Source organism: Simochromis diagramma, unplaced genomic scaffold (genome assembly GCF_900408965.1).
Source record: "Simochromis diagramma unplaced genomic scaffold, fSimDia1.1 OVJJ01000293.1, whole genome shotgun sequence".
Lineage (NCBI taxonomy): Eukaryota > Metazoa > Chordata > Actinopteri > Cichliformes > Cichlidae > Simochromis > Simochromis diagramma.
The window spans coordinates 2,824,129-2,840,853 of record NW_024386801.1 but is presented as its reverse complement, the minus strand read 5'-3'; the positions used below and the strand labels follow the sequence as shown (position 1 = coordinate 2,840,853).

The 16,725-nt window shown below is 39.9% G+C and overlaps 1 protein-coding gene across 1 annotated transcript in view; it reads left to right on the top strand.

Moving 5' to 3' along the window:
• LOC120729491 (neural-cadherin-like) overlaps positions 1 to 16,725 on the top strand; it is a 106,180-nt gene that overhangs the window by 53,928 nt on the left and 35,527 nt on the right. Inside the window, exons 5-12 of the mRNA XM_040025116.1 lie at positions 661 to 772; positions 3,597 to 3,846; positions 7,225 to 7,367; positions 8,868 to 9,040; positions 10,681 to 10,849; positions 11,423 to 11,593; positions 11,895 to 12,067; positions 15,160 to 15,327. Coding sequence (XP_039881050.1) covers positions 661 to 772; positions 3,597 to 3,846; positions 7,225 to 7,367; positions 8,868 to 9,040; positions 10,681 to 10,849; positions 11,423 to 11,593; positions 11,895 to 12,067; positions 15,160 to 15,327 — 1,359 coding nt within the window. The remainder of the gene's footprint in view (positions 1 to 660; positions 773 to 3,596; positions 3,847 to 7,224; positions 7,368 to 8,867; positions 9,041 to 10,680; positions 10,850 to 11,422; positions 11,594 to 11,894; positions 12,068 to 15,159; positions 15,328 to 16,725) is intronic.

The following is a 16,725-nucleotide window of genomic DNA, read 5'->3' as shown; positions in this document are numbered from 1 at the left end:
TATCTAGAGATGAACGCTGCAAAATATAGCACCCTCTTAGGCACAAGAAATCAAAATCTGAAAATATCCTTCATAAATGAATATTTCTAGATAAATTATTTACAACTGCAGTGTGATTTCAATTATTAATTGAAAAGATTTTGTTGCCCAATTATCATGTCGGCCTCTTACTCTGTACCGCAGATTTAGCGGGCACAACCTCCTTCTGCTCAGCTGCATGTTGTGGAATAAGAGATGGAAACTGGGAAAACCTATCCCAGCTATTTCAGGACTATTACTCAGCTGTCACTTCACACTTTACACACAGTGGTGACAGGGAGCTTGTAGGGCGGAGGGGCGACTAAGGGCCTTTGTCGCAAATGCGCACAGTGAGGCACACACATGCTAAGAACATTTCTATTTTTGACTCGAAGAAAATCATGGAGTGGAAGATAAAGAATGTGTTGAACTGGCAACTTGGGGAGCTATAAAATGCAATTTAGATTAAGTTTTCGGGTCTGCTTCCTGTACAGAAACCTTCATATGGTTGTTTTCTAGAATTGAGAGTTGAAAAGCTTAATTTTGTCTTCTTATATACTGATTGTATGACTCCTCTCCTCTCTCCTCTCCTCTCCTCTCCTCTCCTCTCCTCTCTTATCCCATCACGCCGGCACTAATCAGGTTCAGGTGTTGATAACGGATGAGAATGATTGTGTCCCAGAGTTTCTTCAGTCCATCTATAGTGTGGATGGAGTCCCCGAGACTGTAACCACGGCAACATCCCTGCTGCAGGGTGAGAATCCTCTGACCCCATATGTCACATCCATCTGGTTCTTTTTGAATTAAAGAAAGAAACTTTATAAAAAGTAACTTTTTCCCAGGGTAAAACAGCAACTGAATTTTAACAGAAGAGTTTCTCGTCTGACCTTGAGTTTCCCAGTGACAGTGTTTTGTATTTACATCATAATCTGTTACATACTGAACCAGTGTAGCTGCTAAAAAAAAAACCCCACCATACATTTTGATTTATTACGTTTTGTATGAATAATGGCAGTTTATCTATTACTGCATGGGTCTAGCTTATAATTTTTAATTATGAGGTTGAAAGAATATGTTTTGCTGTCATCACTGCTTAACTTGTAAAAATACACACTAATTAAGAAACCTATTGAGGGAAGTGTAGAAACAGAGTGTGGTGTGTTTTTAATCAGATACAGTTGTTTGCTTCATAATTCATGACCCTGTATCTCTCACACACTTTTGCCACTGTCGCTGGTGATTAAAATTACTCTTTTAACTGCACTCATGAGATCTGAGTGTTTTGGGATTCTGTATGTATGAGATTCAGTATTTAGCCACAGCCACAGATACAGAACTATCTGAAAGGGATTCTTTCACCATGCGTGATATTTAACTCACAAAGTTAACCCTTGAAATGTTAAACACGCCACATAATATGCAAAAACAAACCCCAAAAGAAAACATTATTCGGGGCTATTTGTTTGGCCTTTCACATTGCTCTCTCTTTAGTTATTGTCAAATGTTGCTGTGCCTCTGGGACTTCTTTACCCCACTGGCTACAGTGGGAATCTCAAGCTGGGCAATTGTTTCTGGTGCATTCTGACTGAGAAAAATGGAACAAATTTAATCTCAAAACATTCGAATAAACAGCCTGGAGCGGTAAAGACTGTTGGCACTGCAAAGCCAGTGGCAGGAGACAATGGCAACCAATACAAACCGATGCACCGAGAAAAAAATAACATAACCAGTGTGGTGGCAGCAGAGGAATCAAAGATGAAAAGAAAATGGAGACAAAGTGTCATCTTAAAGGGTTGAAAAGCAGAAGTATAAAAGGGAGACCTTTATGCTGCAACAGGACTATAGCTGATATTCAGTGCAGTTATAGGACTGTATCATTCTGTAAAACCACCCTAATTTAGATTAACAAGGTAACTTAAACTGGTGAACTGCACAGGTAACTAAAATGTCAAAGTGATGGAATGAAATGTCTATTACAGTGCGTCTTCTTCACAATATACAAACGAGTCAAGAACACAAAAGTCCACAATCAGGGAATAAATAATTCATGAATGGAAATACAGAGGGTTTACAACATGGTGGGAACCAGTGGTTACACCAGATTAGACTTTGTTAGGACACATCTAAGGTAGCACAGTCTGGGGGAAAAAAACTTTAGAAACCATGACGATCTTGTACCAGAATGATGGGAAGCGAAAAGTATGGAGAAGAAAAAGAACAGCTCTCAATCCAAAGCATACCACATCATCTGTCAAGCATGGTGGAGGAATTTGTTGCTGCCAGTCGAACCGGGTCAGGTGTTTATTGACGATGTGACTACTGATAAAATTAGCAGAATTAATTCTAAAGTTTAAAGAGCTCTGTTCTCTGAGCAAAACTGATAGGATGGTGCTTCACACTCCAAATGGATAATGACCTAAAGCTACCACAAAAACAACCCAAGAGTTTCTCAAGGCAGAGAAATGGGATATTCTTTAATGGCCAAATAGCTTATCTTATCTCAACCCAATAGAGCATGATTTTCAGTTGCTGAAGACAAAATCGAGGCCAAAGAGACCCACAAACATGCAGCAATTGAAGGCAGCTGCAGAAAATCCCTGGCAGAGTATCTCAAGGGAGGAAACAGAGCATTTGGTGATGCCACTGGGTTCTAGACTTCAAGCAGTAATTGACTACAAAGGATTTTCCACCAAAGTATTGAAACAATTTATCTATTTATAGTTATGTTAGTTTGTCCAATTACTTTTGAGCCTCTGAAAAAGTAGGACTGTGTATAAAATCACATATTGATTGTTTGATTTAAAATGCACTGTGGTGGTGTACATAGACCGACTTAGAAAAACGTATCACTGTCCAAAGACGTATGGACCAAACTATAGCTAAACCCGATTGAAGAAGATAAAAGAAACTGTGCAGACTGAGCCAGTAACAGCAAGGTTCAAAGGAGATTTACTTCCCTTTCACTTTGTCTTTACCTTTTAATGAGTCAGTCACACTGTAACAGTTAAATGCAAAGGGTGCGTAGTGAATTACCTGTCTGGAAATGTATTACAAGATGTTCAGATGGCACTGACACGCACAGGCTGCTTGCTGGTGCAGATACTTGACACACAGAAAATACACACATCAAAAGAATATGCAGTAGACAATTGTTATAAGCTTGAGGGGATGTGCATGAAACAGGGATTTTAAGTGAAACTCACACAGTGTTTGTGGCTATACTCTTAGAGAAAATCACACCACACATTGGAAACCAATCTATACTTGTTTCTTCTCTATAATTACCCCAGAATAAAATCATTTCCAAATCCACACACAAACACTGTGCATTCCACTCTGTCTTTTTGCTGTCTTTAAGCTCGTATTGTCAAATGATAGTAATCATTCTGGAAGGGCACCGTTTCTGTTCAAGTAATAGTAGCTGTCATAGCTCGTGATTTATCGCATGTTTAGCAAGGCCATAAAGAGATAATGATCTACACAGATGTCAACATATTCATGAGCTGATCACATCTCATCAGCCCTTTTCGATTAACTCGTAATTGATGGCTCTCGTGTGATGTCTTTCCCCCTGCCAGTGTTAGCCACGGACTGTGACTCAGGGTTAAATGCTGAACTCACCTATTACACCCTGAGCCCGGACTTCAGCATTTCACCCCATGGGACTGTTTTCCCAGCGAGACGGCTTGACTATGAGAGGCCTAATCATCTGTATGAGTTTGTGGTGATGGCGGTGGACAGTGGGGACGAACCTCACTCTGGCACTGCCACCGTCCGTGTGAGGATGGCGAATGTCAACGATGAAGCCCCCGAATTCTCCCAGCCTGTGTAAGTAGTCTTTTTTTCCCCATCACAAACCAAAATCAATGGTTTATCATCTTAATTTGCAACTATTGTTTGAAAACATAAAACAGCTGCATCAAAAAACTAAGGCTGAGATACAAAAGTGCAATGGAAAAAAAAAAATCAATAAATGGCTATAAAAAATATCCAATGCATGGATGTCTTTGTGTTGTTGCATTTTTCTTTATGCAGAATTGAACATTTTTTAACATCAAACTCAAGCAGAGTTTAAATAATGTTGCCATTGCTGCCACTGCTTAAATTCTGATCCACCAGCTGATCATATTTGAGTTTATCAAAGCTTTACTCTTTGAGCAGACGAGGTAGTTGCATCACAGACATATGGGCTGTTACATCATACATCACAGACCTGCCGTCCTTGAGGCTATCCGTTGCAATAATATTTGATGCTGGGAGTCCTGTTGTGAATAGTGGCCAACTCGTCTCCAAACTGCTGTAGTGAATCCACCAGCATAAGACAAACTCAATATGTTTTATTTGGCGTGTTAATCACAGCCATCTGGCATCAAAACAGTCTGTTACTCACAATAATCACAAAGTGTGACATTGTTAGTTTCACAGCATGTTCTGATGGATAGCTCAAAATGTTTGTGGTCCAATATTGTAGTGAATTCGAGCATTCACTTCACACTCTCTGGGTTTTATTTTTGGCCTTTTCCAAAGGTATGCAGCAAACTGACATATGGATGCAATCCAGTGTGTCCCAGAGTGGCTTTTTGGCAAAGCTGCATAAGTGGGTGGGCAGCAACTGTCACTGTGGCTCTGCTACATTTATTCTATCGAACAAGTAAGCTGCTTGTCCTGTCAGTCATGTTTCAATGACCTTCACACAAGACTGTTGCAGACCTCTGTTACCTGCTCTTGTTGCGTTGTCAGGTGTCAGTCTCAGTGACTGGCTAGACACACAGCCAAACAATGAGGTGGGCAGAAAGGTGGAGATGTAGGCAGACAAACATAAAACTGAAAAGAAAAACACACTGAAACACGGTTGCAGGGCAAGCAAGTAGAGAATGCCAAAACATACACTGCGAGTAGACAGGAGACAGCCAGTCAGATATGCAGATAAACAGAGAAGCCTGTCGGCAGTCAGGCAAATATTCTTCCCAGCAGACAGATAGTTAGAAATGCAGACGTTTTGCCAGGTAGCATGTGTTAGGCGCTTCCTCACACTATGGCTCTCTGAGATGTAGATAAATGCTGTGAGGGAAGCGAGCAGGGGCCCAATTCGAATTCGACTGCTACTTCCTCCAACTCAGTGATGAGTGAAACTCTGTGTTGAGTCACACTTGTGTCTGCAGAGAGTCTCTTAATTAAGGGGTAGTGTAGAATATACCAGCAAGCTTTGGGAAGACCCGCCATTATTTAATAGTAACAGTGCTTTCTGTGAGAATGTGCCAAGTAGGTCTATTAAGATGATGTCTATCTTCTACTGAAAAAAGTGTGTGCTCCATTTGAATTGTATTCAATCATTTAAAGCACAGACAGTATTCAGCATTTGTTGAAATTATTCTACTTTTCTTCATTCTTTTCTCCAACTTCTTCTTGACCTCTATAACCAGAATGGAAAATAGTAATCTTTATTTATAAAGCACTTAAAAAAAAGGTGGAAAGTGCTGAACAGAATATTTCAGATACATTCAGCAGAATAAAGTTAAGATTTGGTTGCTGAAAGCAAAAAGGAACAAATGAAGCAACATTGTTTTATTGTAAGATTTAAAAACAAAAAACAACTTGTGGGTTTTTTGTTTTAAGGGAAGCCATTTCATTTTTCTTCATTACAGATGCAGTCCTACTGAAATAATCACATATAACTCAATTTTATGAATGCAGTTCAGTTCGGTGTTATTTATGTAGCACCAAATCACAACAAGGCACTTTAAATTGTAAGGTAAAGACCCTAAACCACAACAATCATATGCGTGGAGTTTCCTTCATGCAGGAAACAAAACAAGCTCTTCACCTTTCAGCACTGTGGGTAGTAAGCCTGCACTGATGCAGTCTCAGTGTTGGAAGGATTCATAACCCACTCACACTTAAGGCTAGTAGGGTTGGAATGACACTTAATGTGGCGGAGCCTCCATGTAAATGTGCAAGTGCACCGAGAGGCTGTAGGCTGCAGATTAGAATTGGGCTGTAGTGCTCAAAAAAGAACAGAGACTCGTGTGGAGGTAGAGTGTGCACATTAACATTTAAGAAATTACTCTTACATTCAGATTAATTGAGATACTTGCCTGACAGATGAGTGGACGGGCTAGTGTTTTTTTCCTCTCAGTTTGCATCTGAATGAGCCACAGAGTGGCTAAATGTGATTGAAGTGAGGGACAGACAGCGAGAGACTCCATGGAAATGCAAAATGTCCAGACATGCAGGGAAGCAGACAGACAGGCAGGCAGGCGTACCGTGTCTGAGCACAACTTCACAGTTCAGTGAGATGTAGGAAGACGCTTCAGGAAGAAAAGCAAAGGGAGTGTATATGTTTCATCCCCTCAGAGCTGCGGAGAGGTGGCCTCTGAGCCGGGTGACAGATTACAGGTCACTCATGTTGCCACGGAGATTGCCGAGGCTGGCGGAGATGAATCACCCATCAGCGTTCTTCTGTAAACCATCAATCACCTCTGACTTTTCACCATAGACACCGCAGCCCCACCCCACGTACACGCATACTTACACACACACACGCATTAGAAGAGGATACAGCACAAAATCTCGCAGGGGATGAGTTCTGCTGACGAATCAACTCGAACTCTGTGAGAACACCGCCCCCTCTTATAGCCTGCTCCTCTCTCAGCCGTCCTCTTTTCCTCTCTTTTTTTCTCCCACTCCCACATATCACTTTACTTGTCATTTCACTGACAGCCTTCGTTTTTGTCACCTAGCTGCTCCTTTCTCACCTTTTTCTTTTCTTCTCTTCATCTGTGCGTCCTCTTAGTCACAGAGTTAATCTCCTCCCCATTGTGCTTTGTACCACAGCGGTATATCAGTCTCCTGTGTCTTGCTGGGCATTTTGCTACCCAGCACCACAGAGCAAGCAAATCACTGTTGACATTTTAAAAGGCAGTGGATCAAATGGCCCACAGTGGGCAGGGTTTGTGGAAGCACCATTTGTTCAATGGCTTCAAAATCCCAGTAGACATTATCATTTGTCTCTGGTCTGGCCAGCTAAGAGGACAGGTTAAATCATAGTGACAAGTAAAAGCCACAACCATAAGTCTAATCAGCTTCTCGATGCCCTGGACTGTGTAAATGATTCATATCTCTAGTCTCTTTGTTTGTGGGTTTCTATTATTGACTTCCACCAAGTATGTGTTCTCACTTTCTCTAAACTTGAGTTCCTCTTTGCAGATATCGAACATTCGTTTCTGAGGATGCAGGCCCCAACACCCTGGTTGCAACAGTTCTGGCCAAAGATCCAGATGGCGATGCTATATTCTACTCCATAACAGCAGGCAACGAGGAAGAAAATTTTGTCATTGACAGCCAGAAAGGTGATATTTCTTAATTTTCCAACCAGGTGTCATATTATTCAGCTCTCATTGTAATCGATGGGCTTTCTGTCAAATTGCGCTTTCAAGGAACGGCCTCTATTTTCAAAGGCAGTGTGAAAAGATATTGAAAGCTGATAATAAAAGCTATATTTCCTATACGCACGCTGCTCTTTCTATTATTAGGGTCATAAATAAAATCTATAACATTATTTAGGACATTTCTGTCCTTGGTTTGGCTTTTTCCAGGTACAGAGAGGAATGTTCCACATGTTTCTTAGCCTTCTAGCATTGAGGACTGCACAGTTTATCTTTTTTATTTACCCTTTGATCCAAAACCAGTGGCAATCTCTGTGACATTTGTCACCCAACCCTTTCAATTCAATTTCACAACAACTGCTCTATCATAGTTCGCAATCTCCAAGCTCTGCTCCGCCAGCTCCTCTTTCTTTTGTGTCATCGTTTTATATTTCTTTCCACCCTTTCTGTGTATCCTCCGAGAAAGAAAATGCTAAGGCTGATATCCTTTGGGTACGGGGAAATCACTATCACTATATGGGTTCCCTTTTACTCTATATGCAACGAATGCCGTCTAGCTGAATAGCTGGTTGAGCTGGTGTTGCGTTTGTAAACAAGGCTGACATTTAAGGCGAGACAATTACTGCGCACATCCCACAGTTTGCGTATTTTAATGTAGCGGTGCAGCAATGTCAATGTTATGTATTGTCATTAGAACCTGGATCCTTCTCTGCTCTGTGGGCAGGTGAAATTACAAGTAATACAGAAGAGAGGTAAGTCAGGCGCTCCCATATGTGTGTATCAGCATGCTGTGTTGTCTTTAATCAAGAGCATTGAAGGGGATGAATAGAAACACAACAAGAGAATAAAAAAACTCCCCATGCTCTCACTTCAATGGGTTTTCCCCACATCACAGGCTGCTTGCTCATTCTGCAACCTCTGATGTTTTTGTATTTCTGTTGACGAGAAAGATGTTGACTCAGATGCTCCATCCTTTTATCCCACCTTTTATCTTGACTGTTACATGAAAGCAGACAAAGGGGGCAAGAGGAACAGCTAATAGGCATCTGCTGAGCCTCGTTAACTTCTGACCAGACTCACTGTACTGCTTTATGTTTTCGCTCAAGTGCTTTAGCTGGATGGGCATCTTTAGAGGAAAGCACGCAATTATTAGATTAGAAATGTGACAAAATCACTACTGTGAAATTGGTTTTTGGATTTAGTCTGTATATCAGATTTCTACCTTTCTGTGGACTTGAGAGCTGAATTTTCACAGCTCTCTATCTTGCTTCCAACGTCTAGAACAACAGTATGCAGTGTGCATTTTCTAGTGTGTTCTTATTGATAGCACATCCCTTACTATGCGTCCACTTCCTCAGCAGCAATAACATCCTACTTAGCAGCTATAGAATGGTTGTATGTACTCTGTTAGTGTAGACCATATACTATACAAGAAGTAATTTAAGTGGTCTGTGCTCTTTGCAGGATTGATCCGTCTCCGCTCGACTCCCCTGCCCAAGCTTCAAGGTTTGGAGTACGTCCTGAATGTAACGGCCACAGATGACAATGCATCAGGCGGACCACACCCTCTGTCTTCGACTGCCCGGGTCATCGTTGGGGTTGATGATGTCAACAACAACAAACCTATATTTGAGGAGGTGAGGAAGACAACCCTGGTACTTTTAGTACATTTAGTTTTTTACTTATTCCCTACAAAAAAATGGTTAAATCCAAGAAGATAAACAAAAATGGAAGTGGAAAAACACACGGAGACTTAGCACAACTATAGGTGCAAAAGCAGGCAGATACCAGGGTAGACAGCATGACGGACAAAGGCTCAGGAGCTCAGAGGTGGGCAAAGGACGCAGACGATCTGACAAAGACTTGATGGCAAAGACAAATTAAACACACAAGAAGGACGGGGTATCGACGAGCAGGTATAACTAATTGGTCATGGGTGAGAAAATCAGAAAGGAGGGAAGGAAAGTAAAACAGCCAAGGACAAAGAAGAAAAGTAGTGCCTTCAAAATAAATGTATTTATGGGCGGTTGTTTACCTATTTCTTATTCAAGACTTTTCCAGCACCGTTGGATAGTGCGACACTTCCAACCTGTTTTAAGTCTTTATAGGCTAACTACTTACTGGTTCAAGCTATATATTCACCATGCAGGCCATGGAAGGAGAGTTGTATTGATCTTTTCAGCTAACTATTAGCAAAAGAGTCTGTAAATGTATTTCCCAAAATGTCAGACCTTTCAGGCATTCCTTCTTTTGTTGTTGCTGTCAACGTGAACCTTTTATAATCCATTGTTGTATTTTTCTCAGTCTTATCCCCTCATTGCATTTCAGCTGTTCCTCTTTCCTCCCTCTTCTCGCCTCACTCTCTAGCACTCTTATATTTTGCTCTGTTCTCATTTCCCTGGCCTCCGTCTCTCTCTGCTCTGTTTTCCCATGAGTTCCGATTAGCCTGCACACCCACTCTATCTTTAGGCAGTCTAGTGGGATTTCAATTAATTTAGGAAAAAATTGCAAAATCATCACAATATACTGTACCTGTTTAATTAACTTCCTCCTTAATTAGGAATGACTTGAACTTCGGCAGAAGACATATTCATGCAGAGCTGGAGCTCCTGGGTCTTCCGGGCGGGTTTGAACTCTTGGCAACTTGATTTGTTTGAATATCAAGTTATGCCTCAGAACCACCTGGGCCAGCATGACCTTATGCTTTATATTATGTGATTTTTATGAACAGCTGCCTCCGGCCATGCTGTCTGTGCCATCGCGTCCCATGAACTCTTGCATTATTCTTCTTTTAATTGCATGCTCACGTCCTTTGATCCATCTCCTTCTCTCCATTTCATTCTTGCTCCTCCTTGTCTATTGTTTTTCTTTTTTCATGGTCATTCTGTTGAAAGAGTAGCTGGCTTTTATATCTGATTACAAAAAAGAACGACTCCAGAGAGCTGCTCTTTATCTGGGGCATATGTTCATTAGGGGGAATGGATTGAATTCTTTGCAAAGACAAAGCTGTTCGCTGTTGGCTCTTCAAAAGAAATCAGTTCAAGTGTTTTCATTTCCAAAGATGTGGTCTACTGTATCTATAACTGCTATATTGTGTTTCATGTGCAGAATCGCCCTGTGTGGTGTGTGTAGTGACCTTCTACTTAATTAGTTTAGTTTCTTTGATCCCCTTTTTCTTATTAATATTATCGTATTCTGATGATACAATCCCTTATATAGGACTACTTTCTTGCATTTATCTCTCCTTCCTTGTTTCCTCTTCCCCTCTCTATCTCAGTGCCAGCAATATCGTGAACAGGCTTCGGTGCTGGAGAACCAGCCAACGGGGACTTTTGTGTTGCAAGTGCATGCCGTGGATGCAGATGAGGGGGCAAATGGAAAAGTCAAATATGGCCTAATGCATAGAGACAGCGCAATGCCTGCCTTCAGAATCCATCCGGACACAGGTAGAACAGTTTCAGTTCGTCTGGGGTAAAAGAGGTCTCAATTAGACATAGAGCAGAGAGTCTGCTGTAGGTAGAATGTGTTGTATTTAAATGTTAATTGCCATCTCTAATGGTAATTTTGAGCTGAGGCGTGGAGACGTGAGGAGGATGCATACTGATACAATATCAACTGTTATACGTTGACTTGTTATTCTTAGGAATTTAAGTCAAATGCCAAAACCTGTATACTGATTAACATTTGATTAAATTTGGGAGAAGCTCAGTGTGATTATAAAAAATGAGTGTACATAATTAAGGGGTAGGCAAATAGAGAAGCTGTTCAGAAGTCCTGGCACGGGCAGACAACATGTTATTCTGTCAGTCATTTTCTTTTAGGCTCGTGCTCAGTTTTCTTCATCTCAAGATTTAATAGCAAAGTCACCGCACTTGAAAGGAATGCTCGACTTTCTCCGAATAAATTCATAATTATTTACTTGTTTACAAAATCTTGGGTTGATTGGTGGAAATACCGGGGTGCAGAAGCACTGTGTGGTATTGCCGTGCGTATGTTTGATCATTATTCTGTATTTACAGGAGTGATTGTGACAGCCCGGCGCTTCGACAGGGAGCGGCAAAGAGAGTATTCGATCACAGTAACGGCTACTGATTGGGCAGAGGAGCCACTGATCGGCATCTGTCAGCTAACCATCCAAATACTGGACCAAAATGATAACAGCCCCAAGTTTGAGAATCTGCGCTATGAGTGTAAGTTTGGGATGAATGTTATTCTTGTTGATGTCCAAATGAAATATGCATAGCATTAATAAAGCAGGGGCACAACCAGGACCATTAAAAATGCAGAAGTAAATAAAACTGATATTAAGTCATAGAGAATTTGATTGACTTTGTGCACCTTTATATAGTAATTTGATTTAATTGAGGATGTTTTTAGAGACATTTTATTTTTGTCCCTAAGGATCTTCATCATCCTTTGCTCTAAGCTACTACAATGCAAGTTCTTTGACCAGTAAAGTGAGCGCACATACATTATTTCTTTCCCGTGCAGATTTTTTGAGGGAAGACACTTTGGTCGGTACCAGTTTTCTGCGTGTTGCTGCTCACGATGATGACTTTGGCACTAATGCAGCTATCACTTACGCCATGTCTCTGGAGCAGCCTGAGTACCTGCAGGTCAACCCCATCACTGGATGGGTCTATGTTAACCAGCCCATCTCACAGGCAAGTCAACCACAGGTCTTTGTCAGCCAGTGCAGACACACACACACACACACTAACTGTTCTTTTCCAGGTCTTCACCTTCATTTTTAGGGATTTACTTTTTTGCGTACAATGAAGGCATGTCCTCGTAATGAGACTGTGTAAGTAGATTATGTCCCCGCAAAATGAGTTATACCAGGACGACACACACAGTGGCCTGTGGGTCTGTGTCAACAAAGTTAATGAATGAGGCACCTCAAAGTGCCTCTAACTGCCACTACCAGTCTTGAGTATGTCTACTCCCGGAGGTGCTGGATGTGGAAATACCACAGAGAAAGAAGATGGAGGGAGACTAATTCAGCCTAAACAAATTATTCAAAATACATTTTAACAGCTTGTGTGTCCTTTGGTTCTGTTTAATGACTAGCATTTTTCTAGTGCTCCGTTACAAAGACTTTTCCTTCAAATGTGCAAAAACATCCTCTTACCTGCAGTAGCTGTCAAAAAAGTGTTTTAATTAATGGCACAGGTTTAAAAGAAGCTAATTACCATACTCTGCAACTCATTGTCTCTTATAAATGCTGTGGCTTTGATATATATATATAAAAAAAAGCTTTCTTTCATCGTCGTTTATCATCTGAGACTTTGATAAAAAGACTGACAGTGTGCACCAACAAACGATTTTTGTATTTTGAAGTGATTAACTGAAACACTGTGAGGAAGATTATGAATGCAAAGTTAACCTCCCTGCTAACAGCTTCTGAAAAATGAAAACACTAAGCCACAATCTTTGGAGAAGTGTGAAATACAAAGATGAATCCCCTTAAGATAAATTACACAGTTGTTTTCAGAATACAAGTTATTTTACATGTATGCATAATTCGCTTCTGTATGAAAACTACCTAAAAACGCTATCTTCAAAGTTTACTGAGCTGAGTGTTGTCAGCTAACTTCAAGTGATTTATAATGCCAATGCCAGTAATGTAACACATTTTTTTATTTCTTACATTCTTCACAAGTATGTCGTAGCCTTTCTGAGACCTATCAGTGCTCAGCTTCCTGTTTTCACCTTAATTTATTCAACAGGAGCTGTTCTTTGGCCAGAAACCTGCTATTGCACTATAGGGCTGTTTATTATTTAACATACTTTTTACTGCACTGGTGTCGGAAGTCTCTGGCAATTTTGCTGCTGACTTCATGCAAAATTGATAACGCTAAGCACAAAACCTCGCCTAACAAAGCTGTTGCATATTTTAGGGTGGTTTCAGAAGTTATTTGGATCCTGCAACAATCTTTGTGCTGTAACCATAAAAGCACTTCATTAAATGTTAAATGTCTTTGCTGGTCTGAGACGTTGTTCTTTTTGATTTTCTCATCGCAGTTTCTGATTACATTGAAAAAGAATTAAGGCTAAATTTTCAAACCACACTTCACAGTAAAATGTGAAGCACTGTTCCCAGTTGACTCGAAGCACTTTAATGGAAGAGATATGCCACTGAGCAACTATGAATGTTCTTATGCCCTAAGACATGCACAGCCAGAGCCGACCTTATCCCGTGTCAACACACTGTACACTGGTTCCGCAGAGAATTAAGTGGAAAAGATGGAAAAGGTTGCCATGACCGTATCCAGAATATTTTATATGTTCTGGTAGAGATCTGACACTATTACAGCAAATTTAATTTCCAAGTATTACCAAGTCAGATATTCATTTAATGTAAAAGCAGCAGCTGCTGGGTCCATATTGGGCATTGCAGATTGCAATCTTTGTTCTCTGGTTTCAAGCTTTGGAAAAGAGTTGCATTGCTTTAAAAATACTAATTGGATTGTCCCACAAATAGAAAATCTAATACTGAACTTCAGGGAGATTGGTTTTTATCTGACCACTGCAGCACAATAATAGAGTCGCCGGCCCTGATTTACATTAACAGAATAATGCAGCTGGTAGTCGAAATGTTAAAGCTGAACGATTGAATTCGTGGTGAAATAATAGTGAACAATTTTTCATTTAAGCTCTGTAACTGTGACTTAGTCATTATTATGAAATACAATCATAATATGTGGGTAAAAGGACACATTTCTAAATGTTCTTCTTCTTCACTTTGGCGTGAGTGTAATTTTAATGTTACTCATTGTTTAATTTAGGTAAATGGACTCTTTTCACTTTTTCTTGTGGTGTCCACTTTGATGAAATGCAGTCCCCAAGTCAAATTTACTCCCTTATGTCCTTGGAATTCAATTATGGCACAGTAACAAAAGGGTTTTTATGGAGTCAGAATTATGGCTTAATGTATTTTTCTATGGCTTATTCTGCTGCTTTTGTTGTTTTGAGTCTAACTAAATGGTTTCCAAGTTTGGGTCGTCCAATTAGCTGATCGACAGCTTATCGCTGCTTGCATCTGCTCGCACAAAGACATATCCGTATAAACGCCCAGATCTACATGTTTTTCTTAGTGCTGCTGTGCTGCCAGAAACAGCTGCCCCCACAGTCACGCAGAGGTCTAACTCTTCTACTAAACATTAAGCAAAATATTACACTTTGCTATGAAAAAACTTTTTTTATCACAAAAATAGCTTGATTTGTACATTTTTGGACAGTGACACAATTTTCTCAATTTTGCTTTTGTATGCAAGCACAATAGAGTTTAAGAGAAACAATAATGAAACTTACTGTTCAAGGGGTTTAATAGAAATATGATGTTTTACCCAAGACAACAGGTGACTGTGTATACGACTAACTAATTTCAAAGCAGTAAAGGAAACATGTTTGTAGACCCTTAAAACTTGGTGGAGTACAGACAAAAAACTGACAATTATGCCAGTGTCCAAACATTTCTGGACCTATATGTAATTAATAAAGGAGTAAACACATAATCAAAGAGGTGATGGTGAAAGTTTTTAATGTCACTTATAATGCAGCTAAAACGTCTGCACAGATAGATATAAACACGGAAACCTGCCATTGTGGTAGTTGCTGCTAACGGTGTCAACAGGGCCTCATTTTCTCACTGAGAGTCACAAGATTAAAGTAATATCTTACTTCAGGGTAGTAATCATTTCAACATCAAATATGATGATAATTTCCCCCATTGAACTGTTCCCTTTGTTCACAGCGGACCTATATTACAAGGGATATCATAGCAACTGATGGTGGGAATCGTAGCACTTCTGTGGAGCTGGCAGTCACCATCACCAATGTGAAGAACCAGCCTCCACAGTGGGAAAAAGAAAGCTACAGTGTTGTCATCCCTGAAAACACTGCCAGGGACACGCCCATAGTGGTAAGGATGCAAGCAACTTCAATTTCTGTTACAATGTTTGTTTCCCTTTATCATTATTATCATTATTATTATTTATTAATCTTATTATTTGCTGTTTACGTTAGATGAATGCTTGCTTACCTGAATCAGTGCAATTTGACCATTATTTAGACATTCTGCTAACACTGAGCTTAAATATGCCTCAGAAGGTTGTTCAGTGCTGAAAAACCTGTAAAAGAGTTCTAATGTGATGCTGTAGCAGAAAGATGACATTGAATCCCATGTGCTTGGCAAATTTTATGACACTAGACTTATTAAATTCATTGAAAATGTCTCCTTTGATGTGAAAAATTTATAGCTGTCAATCTGAGATGGAAAAAAAGTCCTTTTGTTCAAGGTCTTCAAAAGGCAGCTCATTTCTTGATAAGAGGTTATTTTAGGACTCAGGCAGCAGGTTTGACTTTCATCCTACGCTATGTCTTTCTTAGATAATCAGTCATTGAAGCAAAAATTTAATCAGAATTTGACATAACCTGTGTTTCTTTCAGGCTGCTGACCCGTACTGGAGTCTGACCGCTTATAACCTGTCACATGTGAACAAATGTTACTTGACCAATCTCAAAGGAAAAAGTAGTTTAGCATTTTAGGAAATATGCTGACTTGACACTGTCTTGACTTGAATGAGTAGACTGATAGCACTCAATCTCTGGGAGTTAGTTATAGAGCTGTATCCTGCAGCTAGTAAGCTTAGCTCAGCAAAAGAAGCGAAAAACAGCTAACCTGGCTCTGTGTAAAGTTAGAAAATGTGCCCATCAGCTCAGGGGTGGAGCTTAACTCTCAACACAGAGGGGACAGAACATTTTCAGGGGCTGATTTCTGATTAAGTGTTTATAATTAATCACTGTAAAATGGCTAATATAATCTGCCCAGTAATGGGAAAAGAATTCAGAGACTAAAAAGTACTGAGATAACACAGTGAGACTACAAGTAAGAGTCACTCTATGAAACTACTTAAAAAACAGAAAAAACTTAATATTAAAAAAAGAAAACGTGACCATGAGCCTTTCACTACTATTTTTTTTTAATTATTTAGTTACTGATAGAAAGATATCGACAGATGGATGGATGAATGGATGACTATACAAAATCACACATGAAATTGTTAAACATGATTTCCTCCTAACCAGACATTTTAGTTAAGCCTGTTATGGATGACATCAATAATTAGACCTGCTGTCCTTCACAAACATTTTGGCTCTGTCCAAAACTACAAAATATGCTCACTACCATCTTTAAAACTAACTAATTAATATAGAATAATTTTCTTCTATGATTTGTCCAGAGATTTAAAGATGTCTAGCTGTAAGTGCTTAAATGCTTTAATTATTTCTTGGATTGACTCATTGACCTCATATTATT